The 18,792-nt window shown below is 43.8% G+C and overlaps 1 protein-coding gene across 1 annotated transcript in view; it reads right to left on the bottom strand.

The window, feature by feature from the left end:
• Positions 1-3,866: 3,866 nt before the first annotated feature.
• FRAS1 (Fraser extracellular matrix complex subunit 1) overlaps positions 3,867-18,792 on the bottom strand; it is a 268,392-nt gene continuing 253,466 nt past the window's right edge. Inside the window, 5 exon segments of the mRNA XM_023750302.1 lie at positions 3,867-4,460; positions 5,598-5,744; positions 6,848-7,053; positions 10,763-10,929; positions 16,200-16,316. Of these exon segments, the coding sequence (XP_023606070.1) occupies positions 3,867-4,460; positions 5,598-5,744; positions 6,848-7,053; positions 10,763-10,929; positions 16,200-16,316 (1,231 nt within the window).

Here is an 18,792-nt window from a genome sequence, read left to right as displayed (position 1 = left end):
AGCTTCTCCCTGGACCCCAGAGAAATGCACCCCAGGGCTTAAAGCCTGCTGTGAGGCATGGGACAATCACAGGAAATTGTGAGGAGGTAAAACTCAAGTTAAGTCCTGGCAGCATCTAAGGAAATCCTAGGCTCAGCTGTGGTTCCTTCCCCCAGATTTTATAAAAACATGCTTTCTCAAGTCTTGCTGAGTTTGCTAATGTACCATGAAAAGGTGCCAACAGAGCCCTACTGGTCACCATCCTAGGCAATGGTGTTTTCATATAAAACAATCCCACAGAGGGGGGAGGCACACAAATGCACAGGCTTGCAGAATGCTCAGACTGCCCATTTGGACTCTGCCATTTTCCCCTTCATAAGCCAATAAACTACTATTTGGTGCTTTGGTCATCTCCAGGGGGTTATGGACACTAAATGAACCTTTGTGTGTGCATAAGAGCTCATAGCCATTCTCACACTAGACCACACTGTCCTGAGAAAGTTTGAGGCTAATATAGTGTGAATAATCATCTTATTGTATCGCACATGGAGATTTTAACGATTCCTCTTTGTCCTGGGGTTTCAACTGATTGCAAGAAAAGAGTTATGATTATCTGGAGATGTGTAATTCTCTATCATGCTCTTAGCACAGTTAGTATGTGTCTCAAATTCACCCGCTTCAGAGGGACTTTTTCCAAAAAACTTTGCCGCAAAATGATTTTCCATCTCAATGGCAATGTCTTTTGAGATGAATAATCTAAAATGAACATAGCAAAAAAAATGCAACCAGACTGTCATTTATTAATACAAATTTATATAGTGGCATATGCTATTGAAGAGATCAGAAATTCATCACACACAAATTGGTACTGGAAATACAAAAATCATTTGAGAGTCAAGAAATCAGGTTGACAGCACCACAAATATTTTACTCAGTCTGAGCAGGTGCGCAGTATCCAAGAATCACAAGAATTCCTACAGGACACCGAGCCTGAATGTCAGAAGGCTGTGCAAACTATTCCACCATGATTCCCCATCCACCAATGAGACTGCAGGAGTCCGTCAGGAGGCCCGGGGACAATGCAGGCAGAAAACAGCGGCAGACTCTTCTTTCTTTTAACCTTCACAGCCAGCCAGTGTGTGATAGCAAATAGCAACCCCCTGGGGGCTTTGTTCCTTCTTACCTAAAGGCATGCTGTAAGAGGTTAGTAAAACACACACGGGGCTTTAGTGAGCAAGTCAGGAACAGAAAGCAGAGTTGTGAAGTATAATCCCACACCAGCCACCAAATGGTCTGATCCCTAAATGAAGTATAAAACAAATGAAATACAAAATTCTGTATCAAAAGAGTCAATCTCAAGTTCACATCTCTTAACACTTTCCGTGTAATGTGTCATCCACTAGAGAAGCACCTCATTCAGGAACATGTATGTAGTGGGGGGAAGGGCTGAGAGGAAGGAGGGCGGGACTATTCCAAGGGCTTCCTTTCACATAGATGATTCACTACCTCAAGGTCTTCACAGGCCACTGCCCTGGTCATGCAAGACCTCCTCCATGGAGGCTGCTAGGAGCACGCAGAGATCTGTCTCCATCGCTTCCCAACTAGCTTCACCCTGCCACCTGTCTGCACTCTTCCCATGCACGTGTCCCCTTTGGTAGTAATGGAGAGGATGTGCAAGACGAATATCTGAGCAAATGGAAAGATGTTGCTTTAATGTGTAAGCATCTGGCATGAGGAACGATAAATAAAGGACCAAATCAAAGTTGCTCCTCAAATGACTGGCTTCCTGTCCTTGAAGAGTTAGCATGAGCCCTGTAGCTTGTTAGAAGAGTCTGCCCCTCTGGTGAGCAGGGAGCCATGAGACACCAATTCTGGATGTTTGTGAGGCAGGTACGTAAATTCTGCCCCAAATTGCCTGGTGTCGCAAGTAGCACCAGACCAGTCAGGCGTTTCCGGCTCTGGGCTCCCTCGATTCATCCTATCATGAAAACTTTACACTCATCGCAGCATGCTAAGTCAGACATTCCTCTATATGTCCTGCTCTGGAGACCAAGTCACAGTCTCACCTCCTGCTAATGCACTATTATGACTTGTCTGTTCAGTCCTCCTTAAAACCATGGCCAGATTCATGTCTACGTAAACTGGTGCTTCTTTGTTCCAATGAGATTATTTCATAATCCAAGTAGAAGCCAGTTTTTGCTTTTCTTTCTACTTTCCCTTGTGATATTGCCACCATACCCTCTTACCTCCCGTTTCTAAATTTATTCCCCTATAACTCACCTGTGACACCAGACATCTGTTCACTCAACAAATATTTCTGGAGTGCTTGTTATATGCAAGGCACTGCTGAATAATCAAAGTCACGGCTCACACAGGCCCTACTCTCAAGGGGCTTGGAGTACAGTAGAGATGCCGAAAACCTTTCAGAGTTCATTCTTTCTAGCTTTTAGTACCAAAGTGTTCCCAGTTTGGAATGTTCCAAAGAGCTTGGGTCATTCTAGTACAAATATTATGCAATGCAGGGGCGCTGTCATTTGCTCAGTGATTATGGTATGCCAGGCATCAGGAAGAGAATAATGACATGGTGTCTCCAGTTTAAGACATGCATGCTTATGGTTTTGCAATAAGGCAGGAACCAAAAAGAAACACAAAAGCAAGAGGTGTGAACAATGTGCAAAATCGTTAAGTTGCTATTTGAACACGAAATCATTTAAAAGCCAGGTGTTTATGGCCTTGTCATGTGCTGATATGGTAAAAATAAGTGCCTGAGCTACCAGAAAAGAACCCCCACAAAGAGAAATCCCTGAAATACGTACGGTACCAGGAATGGTGCCTTTATCTGCTGTGAGTATGAGTACTTTATCTGCTGTCTTATATTAGTAGGCATCTATTCACTGATTTCACTCTGGCCTGGGCTTTATCCTAATTTGCTTTATTCAAAGGAATCACTTACTTTCCTGAAACCCTAGCACAATAAAAACTCCACAGCTAGCAAAGCACATGGGCTTGTCTATTATTGGACTGGGCAAAGCCTGGGGTAGCAGGAAATGTATGTTTTTAAAGCATCCATGGCGATGCAGAAAAAGGTCATGGGCAGTGACCTTGTTTTATAGCATCCTTTGACAGAAAGGTGTCCTAACATGTCCTCGATGCAGCATCAACTAGTTGGGCACAAGGACATCTCCCTGGGACGAGGGTGCAGTGCAGAAACACGATAGCTCTGAGGTGCTTGCCAGGCCCCTCCTTTCTGTAGGTTTCAGCTCCCCCTCCTGCCAAGCCCGAGGTTTCTCCTGTGAGTATCTGGAGCACTTCGAACCCCCAGGTGAAAAGGACTTTGGAAATGGCAAAGTGCAATCAGAGGCCATGGAGTGAGTGCAGGCTGTCAAGTGGATGCAATGAGAAATACAACATTGTGCTGATTAGCAGAATTTTGAATGGAATCTGGGTGCCAGCCATTTGAACTCTGTTGTCCAGAGGCCCAGGAAAAGCCCAGGTGGAAGAAAGCTGGAAGTGGGGGAGGAAACCAAAGGCCTGAAGGTCACTTTCTGAGATGTCACTGTCCATTCCCCGTCCTCGGAACTGCATCAGCTAACCTAAGGCTCTACCTCCCGTCCTAACACTAACACACTTGCTTTCGAAGATCGGCCTTCCAGGAGTAACTGCAGCTACTGAGACTACTAAAGGGAGCCACAGAAACAGCGACTCCAGTACTCTGGGGGTTCTAGTGGTTCTTTGTTGAATGAGGTAGCTCATGATGCAAGTGATGTGTGCCTTCCCCTGCTCAAAGCTATAGTTTTCCCTTTTCATCTGCAAGATTATAAAAATACCAGTATTTCTCCCGTTTTATAAAAATGATTTTAGAAAAAAATACACATGGGTCTCCTCCATTAAACTTCTGTTCCATCTTGTAAATTGTTGTGAACTCTGACTTCCAGATTCAATTTTTTCACTTTAGCACCTTTGAACACGTACGCCCCCTCGGCGTCGCTCAGTATGTTGACGTTCCGCACGGTGCAGTACTGTCTGCTCACGTTCTTCTCCACCCTGTCGGGGCTCCGCTTGGGCACCTCCACCTTGGTATTCAGAGGGTATTCCTCCAAAATGTCCTCTGTGGGCGGTTTCTTCCTCTGTTTCTGGCACTTCCTGGTGATGAAACAAGCCACCAAGAACACCAGAAGCAGAAGCATGATAGCAGCGAGCGCACTGCCAATAGACGCCCCCGTTTGGGACAGAGAGGCAGCTACAACGGGCTCTTGCATGTCCAGATTGAGGGACTTCATATTGGTGCCATTCTTGACTTGGTCCCCTTCATTGTCATAGATGAGGGAATCGGCAAGGGCCAGCCGGCCACTGGGGTCCACCAGGTCCCTTCGGTGGCGCCTCAGAGGGGCTGTGAGAGAGCGCTGGACCCGGGGCCCTGAGAGGGTGTCAGGGCCAATGATGTAGATGACCTGGAGGTACCACTGGTGTCCTGCTTCCACCTGCAGAAGGAGGAAAACAGGAGACAAACCGAGCATGTCATTGCTGCCCACAGACGCCTCTGACAAAAGGAAATGGAAAGATAGTTGCCACCATACTAGTAAGCCTCCATGGATACATGCAAGTGATGCATTTCAAGAAAGGCATTTGCAATGGTTGGTGTTTACCATTAGAGAATTCAACCAAATATTATGGAGTTTATGGATTCCATTTTATTTCTAAATTAGGGTGATCCTGGTCCAGCTATTCACATTCTTTTTCTCTTTGTCTATCTGTGTATAGAATAGTCCTAAGAATTTATTTCTCTGTAGCTGATAAATGCTTATGATTTGTTGGTCTTCCTTGATTATAGAGAAGTAACAGTATTAATAACCACATTTATTCCCAGGGACCTTTAATTGTTTGTTATGCTAATTTACTATTTATTGATGAAGTTTAGCTAAAATAGTCATTCAACAAATATTCATTAAACACTCTGTGCATATTAAGCAGATACTTTATTCACTAAACACCTACTCTGTGCATAATAAGCAGATACTTGACAAAAATTTGCTAAATCTGAATATTCCCTGGACATCCCCTGAGCAGTTATAACATCCAGTATTTTATTGCCATGTCATCTGGCTCCACTGAAACCCTCCATGATTTTGAACTAACTTCCAAAGAGTGATAATAGTTCTAAAATCTAAGGTCATAGATTACTATTTGGAGACAGAAAAAAGTGGAATTTGATCTTGGAAGTTCTTGTTTATTACTGGGACTTAGAGAATTTTTGCTCATCAAATACTACTTATTATTGCCATTCTAAATTATTGTATTGTGTTTATGATTTGGTTAAATGTTTTCCACATGCTTGTGAAAATAGAGCCCAGAAGGCAGGCAATATAAAAAGTAATTAGGAAAAACTAGAATATGGTAGGCACCCGGATGCACACAATAACAAGAGACTAGATGCAAATTAAATAATTTTACCATTACTTTGTCGTATTGGAGGTAGATGGTAAAAATTTGGGGTGAATGATAAGCTTAACAACAATAAAAAGGACGTGCCAGCAAGATGCTGTATGAAGAAGCTGACAGTCCACAGATGATATGTCTTCCTCTTGCTGCCTTTAAAGTGGCCTTCTTCTCACACTCACCTTATAGAGCGCATCTACTTTCAGAGTAAACCCATCCACACCCGGCATGCTACTGACCACGTGGAAATCAGGCAATTCGGAAGCAAAGTGGGCCTCAAAGGGCACGTCATGGAAGTACTTATCGGTTACCTCTGGCTGGCTGCGGTCCTAGATTTTCAGGGGGAAAAAAAGAGAGATTTAGAAAGATGGGACCACTGGACTGGCCAGCAGCAGTCACTGGGAAGAGAAAGGTCCTCTCCACCTGCCTGGGGTTGCAGTCAGGAGAGAATGCACAGCAGAAGCCCTCTCCTTGGGTCGCCTCTGGGCACCACCACCCTCTCCAAGGGAGGACACCTGGCGGCCTCTGTGATCTCAAAACACAGAGAGCGGGGCATCCTAGGCAAATAACTCTCAAGCTATTTGGTCTCAGAAACATTTATACACTTAAAAATCAAGGACCCCAAAAGCCTTTTGTTTATGTGGTTTGTATCTATTAGTATTTACTGTATTAAAGTTAACACTGAAAAATCAAGAAATACTATTTACGAATTCATTTTAAAATGGCAGTGAAAAATCCATTACATATTAACATAAGGAACATATTTTTTTAGAGAAAATACCTATATTCAACCCCACCTTCCCCCAAAAAGAGCTGGCATTGCTTTATATTTTTGCAAATCTTTAGAAAAGAACTAGATTCTCATAACTCCTATATTCAGTCAGTTGTGCTATGTTGTTTATATGAAGAAAATGACCTCACACAGCTACGCAGTTTAAAGGGAAGAATATTTTAATAGCTTTTATCAATAACTTTTATCAATAAGGTGATAAGTGCTATTTTAAAAATATTAGTTACAATGTGGAATCTGAAATCATATCAATAAACCTTTCATGCTTTCTACTCTCATGAAGGAATGAGTGTGAAAAAGGCAAGTGTCATCATACTGTTAGGAACGTAGTTTTGACCTTGTGGACTCCCTGAATGAGTACTGAGGATGCTCAGGGTCTCTGGACCACACCTCGAGAAACACTGCGCTAGACTTTCCTTTTCCTGGGACATTAATAAAAGCTTGTCTGTTACCCACCATACCATCAGATCTGTACTAGAATTCAGCTGATCAGAGAGAAGCAACAACAATAATATGTATATATATAATTAGACACACAAATATATAAAACCATAAAGAGTGGAGTTCTATTAGCTTTAGACAGGACTCAGAGCTGAGAAAATCTACTCAAGTGTCATCTCTTTAACATGAACAGTTACATACCAGCAGCAAGAATCTGTGTTTTAGGTGTTTGTTTGGCTGAATGCACCCATACTGTGGCCCTTCATTGTAGATGGTCCCCGTGGGATCAAAGAAAGGCACATAGCCATCCTTGCCAGTACAAAGATAGACTTTCTCCAGCTGGAGTTTGTAAGCAGAATTAAGGTTTTGTTCTGGATTCCAAAGTACTCGGCCATAAAGGATTTGACCTGGAAAGATTGAGCAGCATTAATTAGGTCAGACTTTAACGAGAAAGAAATGTCAAGGGTAGAAAGGATTTAACACACTCTCTTAGAGACAAAAATATCTTTCTATGAAGAGCTCTATGAATCCACGGGCTTCTTTTATTCAAAATGTATTAATTAAGCATTTAAGGTGTGCCAAGCACTCTTTTATGTGCAGGGAATACAAAGGTGAGTGAGATGTAGCTGAGAGAACAGTCATAATAGCTAAGTAATAGCTAAATAGCTAACATTTATCAAGCTTATACTATTTGCTGGGTACTGAACTAAGTCCTTCCCATGTAAGAACTCATGTGGTACTGGCAATTTCACAAATGAGAAAATCGAGGCACAGAGTGGTTAAGTGACTTGTTGAAGGTCACAAAGTTAGGAAGTGGGATTCAAAGTCAAGGTACTTTGGCTCTACAGCAGTGATGGCGAACCTTTTGAGCTCGGCGTGTCAGCATTTTGAAAAACCCTAACTTAACTCTGGTGCCGTGTCACATATAGACATTTTTTGATATTTGCAACCATAGTAAAACAAAGACTTATATTTTTGATATTTATTTTATATATTTAAATGCCATTTAACAAAGAAAAATCAACCAAAAAAATGAGTTCACGTGTCACATAGGTTCGCCATCACTGCTCTACAACCTACACTATTAACCACCACAACTCTATGCTGTTGTCAACCACAATAGAGGAAGGTACATGATGTTAAATAAGCATGTCGCTGAGCAAAGAAATCTGCCTGGGGAGAGGTATGAAAGGTTATAACAAGGAGACGATATTTGAGCATAATCCTGAAACATGAGTAGGTGTTTGTCAGATAGAGCATTTGAGATGGAAGGAAGAGGCAGGGAGAGCATTCTAGGGGAAAGAAACTCCAGTACAAAATACTGAATGCTGGAAGGGTATGAGTCCCAGGCACTTAGTGCCTGATGTGGCAACAAATTCTTCAGCTGCACAGTCTTATTTAAATCCTCCCATGAGCCCAAAGAGATAGGTTCAATTATTACCCCTGTTTAAAATAACTCATCCAAGTTTTCCTGTCTGTGCCATGACACACAGGAGTTGAGCACAAATCCATCTGCCTCCAAACGCTTGTCCAGAGCATTTGCTCTGTGGTAGGTCAGTGTGATTGGATTGGAGGACGAGTAGAAGCTCCAGCAGGAGAGACTCCTGTGAAGATAGACTCATGGTGCTGAGGATTTTGGAATTAAGTATGTAAGTAACAAGGAACACTGGGAGGTTTTAAGCCTGGGCATAATGTCAACACACCTGGGCTTCAGAAAACAGAATGGAGGAACCTAAGAGACTTGAGTCACAGAGATCAGATAAGGGCTATTTTAATGCTCTAGTGAGAGATAGCTAAACTATAGCTGAGAGGCAAGGGGGTGGATTCAAGCAATGTCTAGGAGTTGGATTCCATTCATTTCACTGATGGATGGGATGGGGAGGTGAAGAAGAGAAGGATAACCCTGAGGTTGTTTCCTGGGGCACCTAGAGCATGGGGATGTGGTCAGCGGGGCAGTGGGTAGGGGAGAAGCACTGGAGGGAGATAAGTCCAGCTCCAGACATCGCTAGGTGTCTGAAAGACAGCCACTGGAGCGGCTTGGTGGTTCCAGATTGCACGTGGAAATGAGGAATGAAGCTCAGGCGAGATCAGGAATAAGGTCACTTTTGTGGAATGGCTGTGGAGTAGTAGGACTCTACCAGGTTCAGAGTAAACAGATGGGACAAGCCATGGGGATGGCCAGAGGTAGCACTGAAGGAGAACAGAAGGAGCCAAGCAAAGAACATGGGGACAACAACACACACAGGGCAGAGAACAGAGTCCCAGGGAAGGAGAGTGAGAAGTGGTCAGAGAGGCAAGACCGTGTCAGGTGAGGTGGTGAAAAGGAAGCCAAATAGAAAAAAATGTGTCAAAATCCATGGACTTAGTGTCATCGACAAGAGAGAGTTCTGAGTGGTGGTGGGACAAACCCAGCCTGCAATGGGTGGCCGGAGCACTGACTGTGAAGAAAGGCCATGGAGATAGTGTATGCTCACCGCTCCCTCAGGAAGTTCCTCAAAGAAAAGAAAAGAAGGTTTGAAGTGGAGGTAAGGTTGAGAATTTTTTTTTTCCTGCTAAGGGCAGGACTTGAATGTGTTTTTAGGATGAGAGAAAAACTCAGATATGAGGAGAAGATTAAAAAAAAAAGGCAGAAGGGGTAATTGAGAGAGGAAAGGCAGATCTTGTTTAATTAATTTATTCATTCAACAAATATTTATTGGGCACCCAGGCACTGGTGGTATGTTATGCAAATTTGATCGCAGTCTCTGTTCTCAAGTAACTTACAGTCTACTGGTAGAGATAGGCAACAAATATGGAAATAATCCTATATAATAAAGAAGTAATATGCAAAATGACCCTCATGCCCTCACAAGATGGCTGCCTATGACCAGGCTGGCAGGGCGGTTAGTGAGGGACGACCAAATGACTGAACAAGCAGGCTGCGTGGGGTGACCAGGCTGGCAAGGGAGGCAGTTAGGGGCAACCAGGCTGGCAGAGGGGGGTAGTTGGGGGTGACCAGGCCAGCAGGGGGGGGGGCAGTAAGGGGTGACCAGGCTGGCAGGAGGGGCAATTAGGGGTGATCAGGCTGGCACGCAGAGGTAGTGAGGGGGGATCAGGCTGGCAGGGAAGGGCAGTTAGGGGCGACCAGGCAGGTGAGTAATTAGGAGCCAGCAGTCCAGGATTGTGAGAGGGATGTCCAACTGCCGGCAGTAGGACATCCCCCGAGGGGTCCCAGATTGGAGAGGGTGCAGGCTGGGCTGAGGAGACCCTCCTCCCCATGCACGAATTTTGTGCACTGAGCCTCTAGTATATATTATAAAATATTAAAAATGTGACAAGCACTATAAAAACTGAAGAGTGTTCTGTGAAAGTGCAAACTATGAAGGTCTCTGTTAGACTGTCCAGTGTGGTCAGGGAAAGGCTTATTGAGAAGATCAACATGTAAGTAGAGACCCGAAGGAAGAGAGAGAGCTAGCCTTTTGAAAAGTCAAGGGAACCATGTGTGGGCCAAGGAGGGGGCAGAGGAACCATTACAAGCAGAGAAAGCATGATGGAGAGCACATCATGGTTGGAAAGTTTGGCATATCTTTGAGGCTGGCAGGCAGTGGGGGTCATATTGCAATCTCTCTGAGGAACTGAGAGATAAAGCAACCTGCCCAGAGTCAGTGTGTTAGAATCTGGTTGGAAACTCCAGTCTTCTTACCACTCAGACCAGTGCTTTCCCACAGTGCCACACTGCCAATGACTATACTGCCAAGTGTGTGATCTTATTGTGAAACTAGAGGCTTGGTGGATGAATTCTTGCAGGGGTGGGGTCCAGCCGAGGCCGATCGGGAGCAGGGCTGGCTGGGGGGAGGGGCCACAGGCTGTTGGCGAGCTGGCCCAGCCCCTCCCAGTTGAACTCCTGGTCAAGGGGACAATTTGCATATTAGCCTTTTATTATATAGGATGACATGAAGGAAAAACACGGGTCTGTTCCTTTGACTACATGCTGGCTGCACAGGCATCCACCCTGAGGGAATCTTCACTGGCAAGTTGACTGAAAGCTGATGAGCAGAGATGCTGGTCCAGGGGTTTACTTGAAAACTTCTCGCATTCAGCCACGGTCTCTTTGTGCAGGCGAAGGGAACAACTCACCTTTTGAGAAGGCTCCTTTGTAATCCATTTCTGCCAGTGACATATCAGATGTGTTGGGATCCATCAGAAACACCTTCTCATTATTGCAGAGCTGAAATTCAGTATTGAGAGAATACACAACTGGCACAGGGCGGTTGGTCTGCTGGAACGCGATGGGTATCAGGAATCTAAAAGTGGGAGAAGAAACAAGAGCTCCTTGAAAGCAGGTCAACTTTGCAAAGGTCATTGGAGCTGTCCTCCCCTCCCCACCCTTCTCGGGATTGTGAACAGTGCTTTGTTGCAGGTGCTAAATATTTACTGAATGAAGAGATGTGTATAGGAGAGGAACTTCATTAGTTTTCTTTTGTAGTACTGATCATGGTTTAATATTTTGGTGAAATGTGTCACTATCTGACTGAAATCTACTTCATGGCCCATATCTATTTGCTCACCATTGTATCTTCAATGCTAGCCAAGCTCCAGACTCACATATTTGTTACAGAGTAACGCATGCACGATGATTTTAACGCTTTACTCTTCCAATAGAGCCCATCTGACTACTCCTTACTTTTATCGAAGGTGCTCCAGTGGGTAGATTTGAAAGGGTTGGAGAAGGAACTTGGGGTATAGGAGACACCCACACAAGCCAGGGCTGCCCCTACTTCAACAGCTTTGCTATAACCATTAGTTGCACTAAGAGCTCATATATCTGACTCAGGGAAACCATTTTTTCTTGTTAATAGTGGCATTACCAGAATCCACATAGTGCCAGGGACATAGGACACTCAATAAATCTTAATTGATTAAACAGAAGGAACAATGGACTCGCGATGGTGATGATGACGATGATTTATAAGGTTAGAATGTTTGACAGAGCTCACAAAATTAGGCATAATATGAAACACAATTCTTTTGAATGAAGTCTGAGTTCCCTGAGTCTGTCTTGATTGTTTTTGTGTTATACTTCTATTGCATCCACATAGAGCCATAGAGATGACCGACAGCAAGGTGAGGACCAAGGAGAAAGTCACTCTGGGAATAATGGGGAAGGATTTCCAACCCCGAAGCCTCAGTATACTCAACAACACCCTCCCCTGCAGCCTCCCTCACCCACACGGCGCTGAGCCTGCAGACAGGCTGGTGTCTTTCTGCTCCTTTTGCCATTTTCACACCAGTGTTCCTGTCTTGTTTTACACACAAAAAAAATCCAGCACCTACCCTGGAGAAAGAGTTCTTTCACATATACACTAAAAGACACATATCATATCCTTTGTAATAGAGAGAATCTGGAATTACAAGCCAAATAGAGTGGTAAACAAGTTATGGGATATTCCTACAATGAATACCTTAACGCAATGAAAACCAAACCACAGCTACATGAACCAACACAAATGTAGATTCACTTATGAATCAACATATGATTCACTGAGCCAAAAAAAAAAGCTGCAAAGAGAATTCATGCAGTCTGAAGTTATTTATTTTTTTATTATTTATGTATTTACATATATTTTGAGAGAGAGAAAAAGAGAAAAAAACATGTCGATGTGAGAAACTTCCATCAGTTGCCTCCTGCCTATGCCCCGACTAGAGATAGAACCCACAACCTGGGTATGTGCCGAAGATGCTCCAACCAACTGAGCCACATTAGCCAGGGCTGAAATTTTTATATAGAGTTTAAAAAACCCCACACACACATCAGGTAAAACCACATAAAAGTAAATATGAGGTGAACCATGAAAACCAGAGAAGAGAAATACAGCCTCAGGCTAGCAGTTACCTTCGTGGTAGGGGGAGGGAGTGCAGTTGGAAGGGGCACTGAGGGTATTTAAAAGCTACTGGTAATGCTCTATTTCTTTTTTTTTTCTTTGACTCCATTTGTTACAAAAATGGAAAAAACAGTGTCAATCTTGTGGGGGAATCACTGTAGTGAGAATTAAACGTGAAGAGCTTAGAGCAGGCCCACCACCTAGTCCACACTCCACACATGGTCATTAATGTCACTGGTAGTTAGTATCATTCATTTTATCATCCGTATCACAGCCCAGGGGATATTCAATTCGCTGCAGTTGCAATTCACATCAGGTAATGTTCTATTTCTTGAGGTTTTATATATGTTCTATATATGGTGTTCTGAGTATCTAAAACATTTCACAATTTAAAAACTTTAATATATGAGTAAGATTCCCCAGCATTTGTCATGTTTGCCCTTTATTGCAGCCAACTACCACTTTCCTGGTCACCTTCCCGCCCACATTTGGCTGACTATGTGCTCTCTAGCATCGCTCCTGGTGATTTCAGTTTCCAAATGGATGAACCATCTAACGTCCCAGCCTCCCAGTTCCTGACGTCCTCACCTCCAAAGAGCTTGCTCTTTGAAGACACCCATGCTTCACAGTCCTACTATGCACCACCTCCAAAATCTCATTTTCAAACTCCTCACTTCTCTAACTAGCACCTCCTATCTTTCCTGCTCTCCTCTTCTTCTACACACCCTCACTAATCCTGAAACCACACGGAGACCTCCCTGACCACTTTCACCAGGGTGCAGGGGAACTAGAACTCTGACACACCCATGAGGGAAATGGACACACATTGTTACATATTTGCAAACATTTTGGGAAAAGTGTGGCAGTTCCTTAAAAAGTTTAACATTCATGATCCAGCCATTCCATTCCTAGGCATTTACACAAGAAAATAAAAAGCATATGTCCATATAAAGGCATATACATAAATATCCATTGCAGCTTTCTTTATCATTGCCACAACGTGGAAACAACCCAAATGTCCATCAACCCATAAATCGACAAACAAATTGTAGCATATCCATGCCATGGAATACAATCCAGTAATAACGGGAACAAAATACCGATATACTAACACATGAATGGATCAAAATAATCATCCTGAGGGAAAGAAGCCAGAGAGAAAGAATGTGTACTGTATGGTGGCATTTATATAGCTTTCTAGAAATATAAACTAATCTGTAGGGACAGAAAACAGGTCAGTGGGTACCTAGGATAAGGAATGGTTAGGTGTTGGGAAGCATGAGACTTGGTTGGAAAGTTTGTAAGGAAGACATTCTTAGAAAAGGGAAGTGTGCGGAAGGCTGCCTGCCCTATTTATCAGGATTCCAACTTAGGGGAGTGCTGAAGGCGGTGCCCCTAATTATTCCTTGACCTTTCCAAACAAGTCTGTGTACATGCAGACCCCCAGGTGTTTACTGGAATCCTTATGCTTAACCTTTGGGTGTCCTTGCTTAAAGGACATTACAAACACGTGTCCTCCCAAAATTACTTACCCTACTGATTGTATCTAAAAGATAAACTTTATCTCAAACTGCTGCTACAATAAAAGCCTAATGAGGCAGGCAAACGAGGCTGCCTGGTTCCTTTAGCCAGGCAGTCCCTTAGCCCTCTCTTTCACAGCAAACATTGTGTGGGAGTAATTCATTCATCCCTTGCTCAGGGTCTGCTGGTCAGCCCCGGCAGTTAGGGTGGGATGGGAGGGAAGGATTACAAAGAAGTATGAAGAAACTTTTGGAGGAAATAGGTATATTTACTATCTTAACTGTGGTGAGGTGTTACAAGTGTATGTATAATTGACCTTGAACAATGTGGGGAGCGGTGCTAACATCTGCCCAGTCGAAAATGTGCATATAACTTTTGACTCCCCCAAAACTTTACTAATAGCATATCGTTGACTGGAAGTCTTACTGATAATATAATTAACATGTATTTTGTACATTTTATATATTATATATGCTATTCTTACAATAAAGCAAGGTGGAGAAAGAAAAAGTCAGTAAGAGGATAATTTGAGAAAATACTTCCTCTTCTCTCCCCAAACCTCAGAGCTCCTCCTGGAGAAAATAGATCCAATCAAATATGTACTTTGTCTTCCTTACCCTCCCAAGCCACGAATCCCCCTCCACTTGTCTCCGCGGACTGCCTGCCTTCCTCTTTCTGGTTCTAGCGAAGGCCAGCCTGTCCTGGTTCTGCCCCTGTCTTACTCCAGGACCTGGCTCTGCAGATTTCCCCCTCTCACAGCCATCAAATTCCCCATCACAGACCGATAGGGTTATTCTTACCAACATACAACATCCTGAAATACTTTTCAACCTAAAACACAAACAAAACCCTCCATTGACACCTCATGTTTCTAGCCACTGCCTCTATCCTCTGCCGTCCTTTACTCACTGTTTTTTCCTGTTGTCCCCACGTTGTTGCCTCTCCCTTGAACACACTCCAATCAGGCCTTATTTCCCTTAGTCCACCGAACCTGCCCTTTGTCATCAATGACTTCCACATCACCAAATCCAATGGCCAGCTCAGTCTCTTAATTTGAAAACCATTCCAAATTGTCTCCTCTTAGTAATAATGTCAAATTCTGTCCTCAGCATCTTTCCTTAGAAATGTTTCTAATTCACTTTGCTCCGCTCTTAGAAAGGGGGCATCAGGTGATAAACTGCCTGAGAGCAGAGGTTCCTTTAATCCCTGCTAGAATGTTCAAGTCCAGGCCAGAGCGAAGCACATAATAGCTGAGTAAGTATTGGTTGAATGAATGAACATAGATATGACTCAGTCTCAGGTCTGAGGTGGGTATGAGCTGATGCATAGTTGATTCTCTTTATTTGTGGTAATAATGGTCTGTGAAGTCACAGTGAACACTGAGTTAGTGAACACTGACCCTGCTCCCGGGGGGAATACAGGACAGAGTTCCTGCAACCTTGGGCCCAATATGGTCATCAACTGATTAACAGCTGACTTGTCTTATGCGTGTTTCTGCTTAAAGGCATCTTAGTACATATTGGTGATTCACTGACATAGAACTCACGGCACCAGCACTGAAAGTCACACCTGACATCCCCGAGGCACATCACAGCCTTCCTGCACTTAGGAACACCAGACGGCCCTTCTGCACTCTACTTGAGAGCCATTTTAAGTGTTGTTGTTTTTTTAAAAATATATTTTTATTGATTTCAGAGAGGAAGGGCGAGAGAGAAACATCAATGATGAGAGAGAATCATTGATCAGCTGCCTCCTGTACACCCTCTACTGGGGATGGAGCCTGCAACCAAGCATGTGCCCTGACTGGGAATCAAACTGCAGCCTTCTGGTTCATAGGGCAATGCTCAACCACTGAGCCATGCCAGCCGGACAGGAGACATTTTAAACAAGGAAATCACCCATGAAAAGGACAAAAATTCAAACATGGCACTAAACAAACTGTGAGAAGGACACCTGTTTGCAGTATGGGAGCTGAAACATGACAGCGGACAACTGCCTTGCTCAGCCTGAGCTGGGAATGGGTGTCAGGGGACTCGACATTTTGCCACTGTGCATGTTCTTAAATACCATGAAAGCACCCCCACCTCCCGCCAAATTGGTTTTGGGATTACAAATAACTGTTATCCAGTAGGCAAATTCATTAACAATGAAGATCGACACTATTTCCCTACCTTTCTGGGGCATGTGCAGTGCAGGCCAAAGGCTTCTCTCCTGGGTCAACCCACGGCTGTGTGGGCTGCACGGTGCAAGGGATCAGGAAGATGGTGTACTCCCCTGAGTAGTCCTTCCTGGAAACATGCAGAGCAGACTGCAGTTAGAGGGAATAATTTACCGATTGCTCACCCAGAAACAGTTTCAGATGGTAAGAACTTTATGAGTCTGCAAACACAATTTTCAGGAAGTCATCACTGATCATTCTAATCTTCAGAGTATCAGCCAGCTGCTAAATAGAGCTACTTTAATCTATTCAAGTCCTTTTCATGAGGAAAGCTAGAAAGACACACTGTTTATAAAAACCTAACAGGCTCAGGTGAAGACAAAGTAGAACTGGCCACTTCCTATAGATTCCCTAAACTTGTTGGACAATTTCTGTTTATGTTTCCTGTTGACTGACAACCCTAGCATCCTTAACTGCAGAAGCTTTATTTATTAACACATAACCATGTCGGCTGCTGCTCTCACGGAAGAGGTAGCAAATGCCTACCTACAGAAGAAGCCCCGAACTCCATTTCATTAGCATCCAATCCTCTTCCAAACTACAGCCTCATCACTTTCTGAAGTTGGAGAACAATATCACTTCTCATAGGAGACTACTCGTTGGGAATGGCCCTGTTTACGGTGGGGCACAGGATTCTGCAGGTCACGACATGGAGGACATGGGCATTTGCACCCTCGCCTACTTCATTTCCCACACTTGCCATAGAGTAATAGTCCAGCCCTGGCAGGTTGCCCGGAAGGCAGCCAGACATCCAGAAGCTTCCAGGAGATTCTTCAAGGGCCTTGGGAGGCTGCCATCCATTGACAGAAGAGTGCAGGCCTGTGAATCTTAATTTAGACTGCTGGGCGCAATCTGCAAACGGTCCTCACAGCCACGTGTTTATTCTTTCACCGTTTCTTTTGTATTCTTTATATCTATTTAGTACTGAAGTGCTAGCAAAGATTTGGAAATAACTAACTAACTAACTAAATAAATAAAACTTTTATAGGTCATCCTGGGATCAGATTAGTGGAATGGGCCTGGGTAGAACACGGGAGACAGTCTAAACCAGGGCTTTGCTTTGCCTCTGCTTTGGTTGTATGATTTTATTTATTTATTTATTTTTATTATAAATTTTTCCATTGACTTTTTTAGAGAGAGTGGGAGCGAGGAGAGATAAGGAAACAGCGATGTAAGAGAGACATATTGATTGGTTGCCTCCCACATGGACCCTAACTCGTGTGAGATCAAGCCTGAAACTGAGGTATGCGTCCTTGACTGGAATTGAACCTGAGTCCCTTGGGTCCTCGGCCTACGCTCTAGTGACTGAGCAAAACCAGCTTGGGCTGAATGTTTGTTTTTTGAATATTTTATTTTATTGATTTTACAGAAAGAGGAAGGGGAAGGTATAGAGAGATATAAACATCAATGAGACAGAAATCATCTATTAGTTGCCTCCTGCACACCCCTACTGGGGATTGAGCCTGCAACCTGGGCATGTCCCCTGACCAGGAATCAAACCATGTGGTTCATGGCTGGGTTGACGCTCAGCCATGAACCACACCAGCCAGGCTGCTCATATGATTTTAGACAAACCATGCAAATTTTCAGGGCTTAGTTTCTAGGGCCGTTCATGCCCTGCCCTGAAAATATGTATGTCTGTATGTCCACAGTTTTCGCATCTTCCTGTAAAGCCTGGAGAAGCAGAAAATGAAACTTTGTACACCATATTTGAAAGGCATGAAAATTGACATGTATAAGGTGAATAGCAACCCTTAATTAATAGAAACGCCTAATTAGTCAGAACTCTACTTGCCTGACCCTGGCTTTCAAAAAGTCAGGCCAGACTTTTGCTCAAACCCTGCAGTGGTTCACACTAAAAGCCAAGTCCACACCCTGGCCTACAGGGCCCACCCCTGGCCCTACCCCATCTCCTTGCTTCTTTATTGCCATGACCTCAGGGACTTTGTCTAAAACCTCTTCCCCAGATAATCTGCTGAGCAAGCCCCTTCCCTCCTTCAAGTCTCTGTTCAAATGCACCTCCTGTGAGGCCTACTTTGAACATCCTAATTAAAATGACATTATCCCCTTCTCCTGAGTCCCCTTACCCTGCTCTGTACCATTTATTTCCCACACCACTCACCACCTTCTAACATGTTAATACTTATATTTGTGTGTTATTCCTACTCTTGTGTCTTCTTACTCGCAGTGCTGCATGCAGGGATATTTATTTTGTTCACTGACACATAGCAAAGGCTTAATAAATATTTGTTAGACAGATGAATGCAGATAAATTTCATGTTCTCTCGGGCTCACAGCCCCACTTTTCCCCATCCTTAAATACCATTTAGGTTAATTTCTTCACTATCCTGCCAATATGCCAAACACCGTCCTAAATGCAAGTCTTTAATCATACAGCTTTTTCCCCCTCCTTTGTAAAAACTAGACATTTCCCACATCTAAACCTGCAGTACCAGTTGGCCCACCTCCCCCAGGAAGCCATGCTCAGCTCCCAGCCTATCTTGGGCTCTCCATTCCCTGGACAACCATGGCCTTGGGCTTCAATG

This window comes from Myotis lucifugus, unplaced genomic scaffold (genome assembly GCF_000147115.1).
Source record: "Myotis lucifugus unplaced genomic scaffold, Myoluc2.0 scaffold_12, whole genome shotgun sequence".
NCBI classification, from domain to species: Eukaryota; Metazoa; Chordata; class Mammalia; order Chiroptera; family Vespertilionidae; genus Myotis; species Myotis lucifugus.
This window is presented reverse-complemented; position numbering and strand designations above follow the sequence as displayed.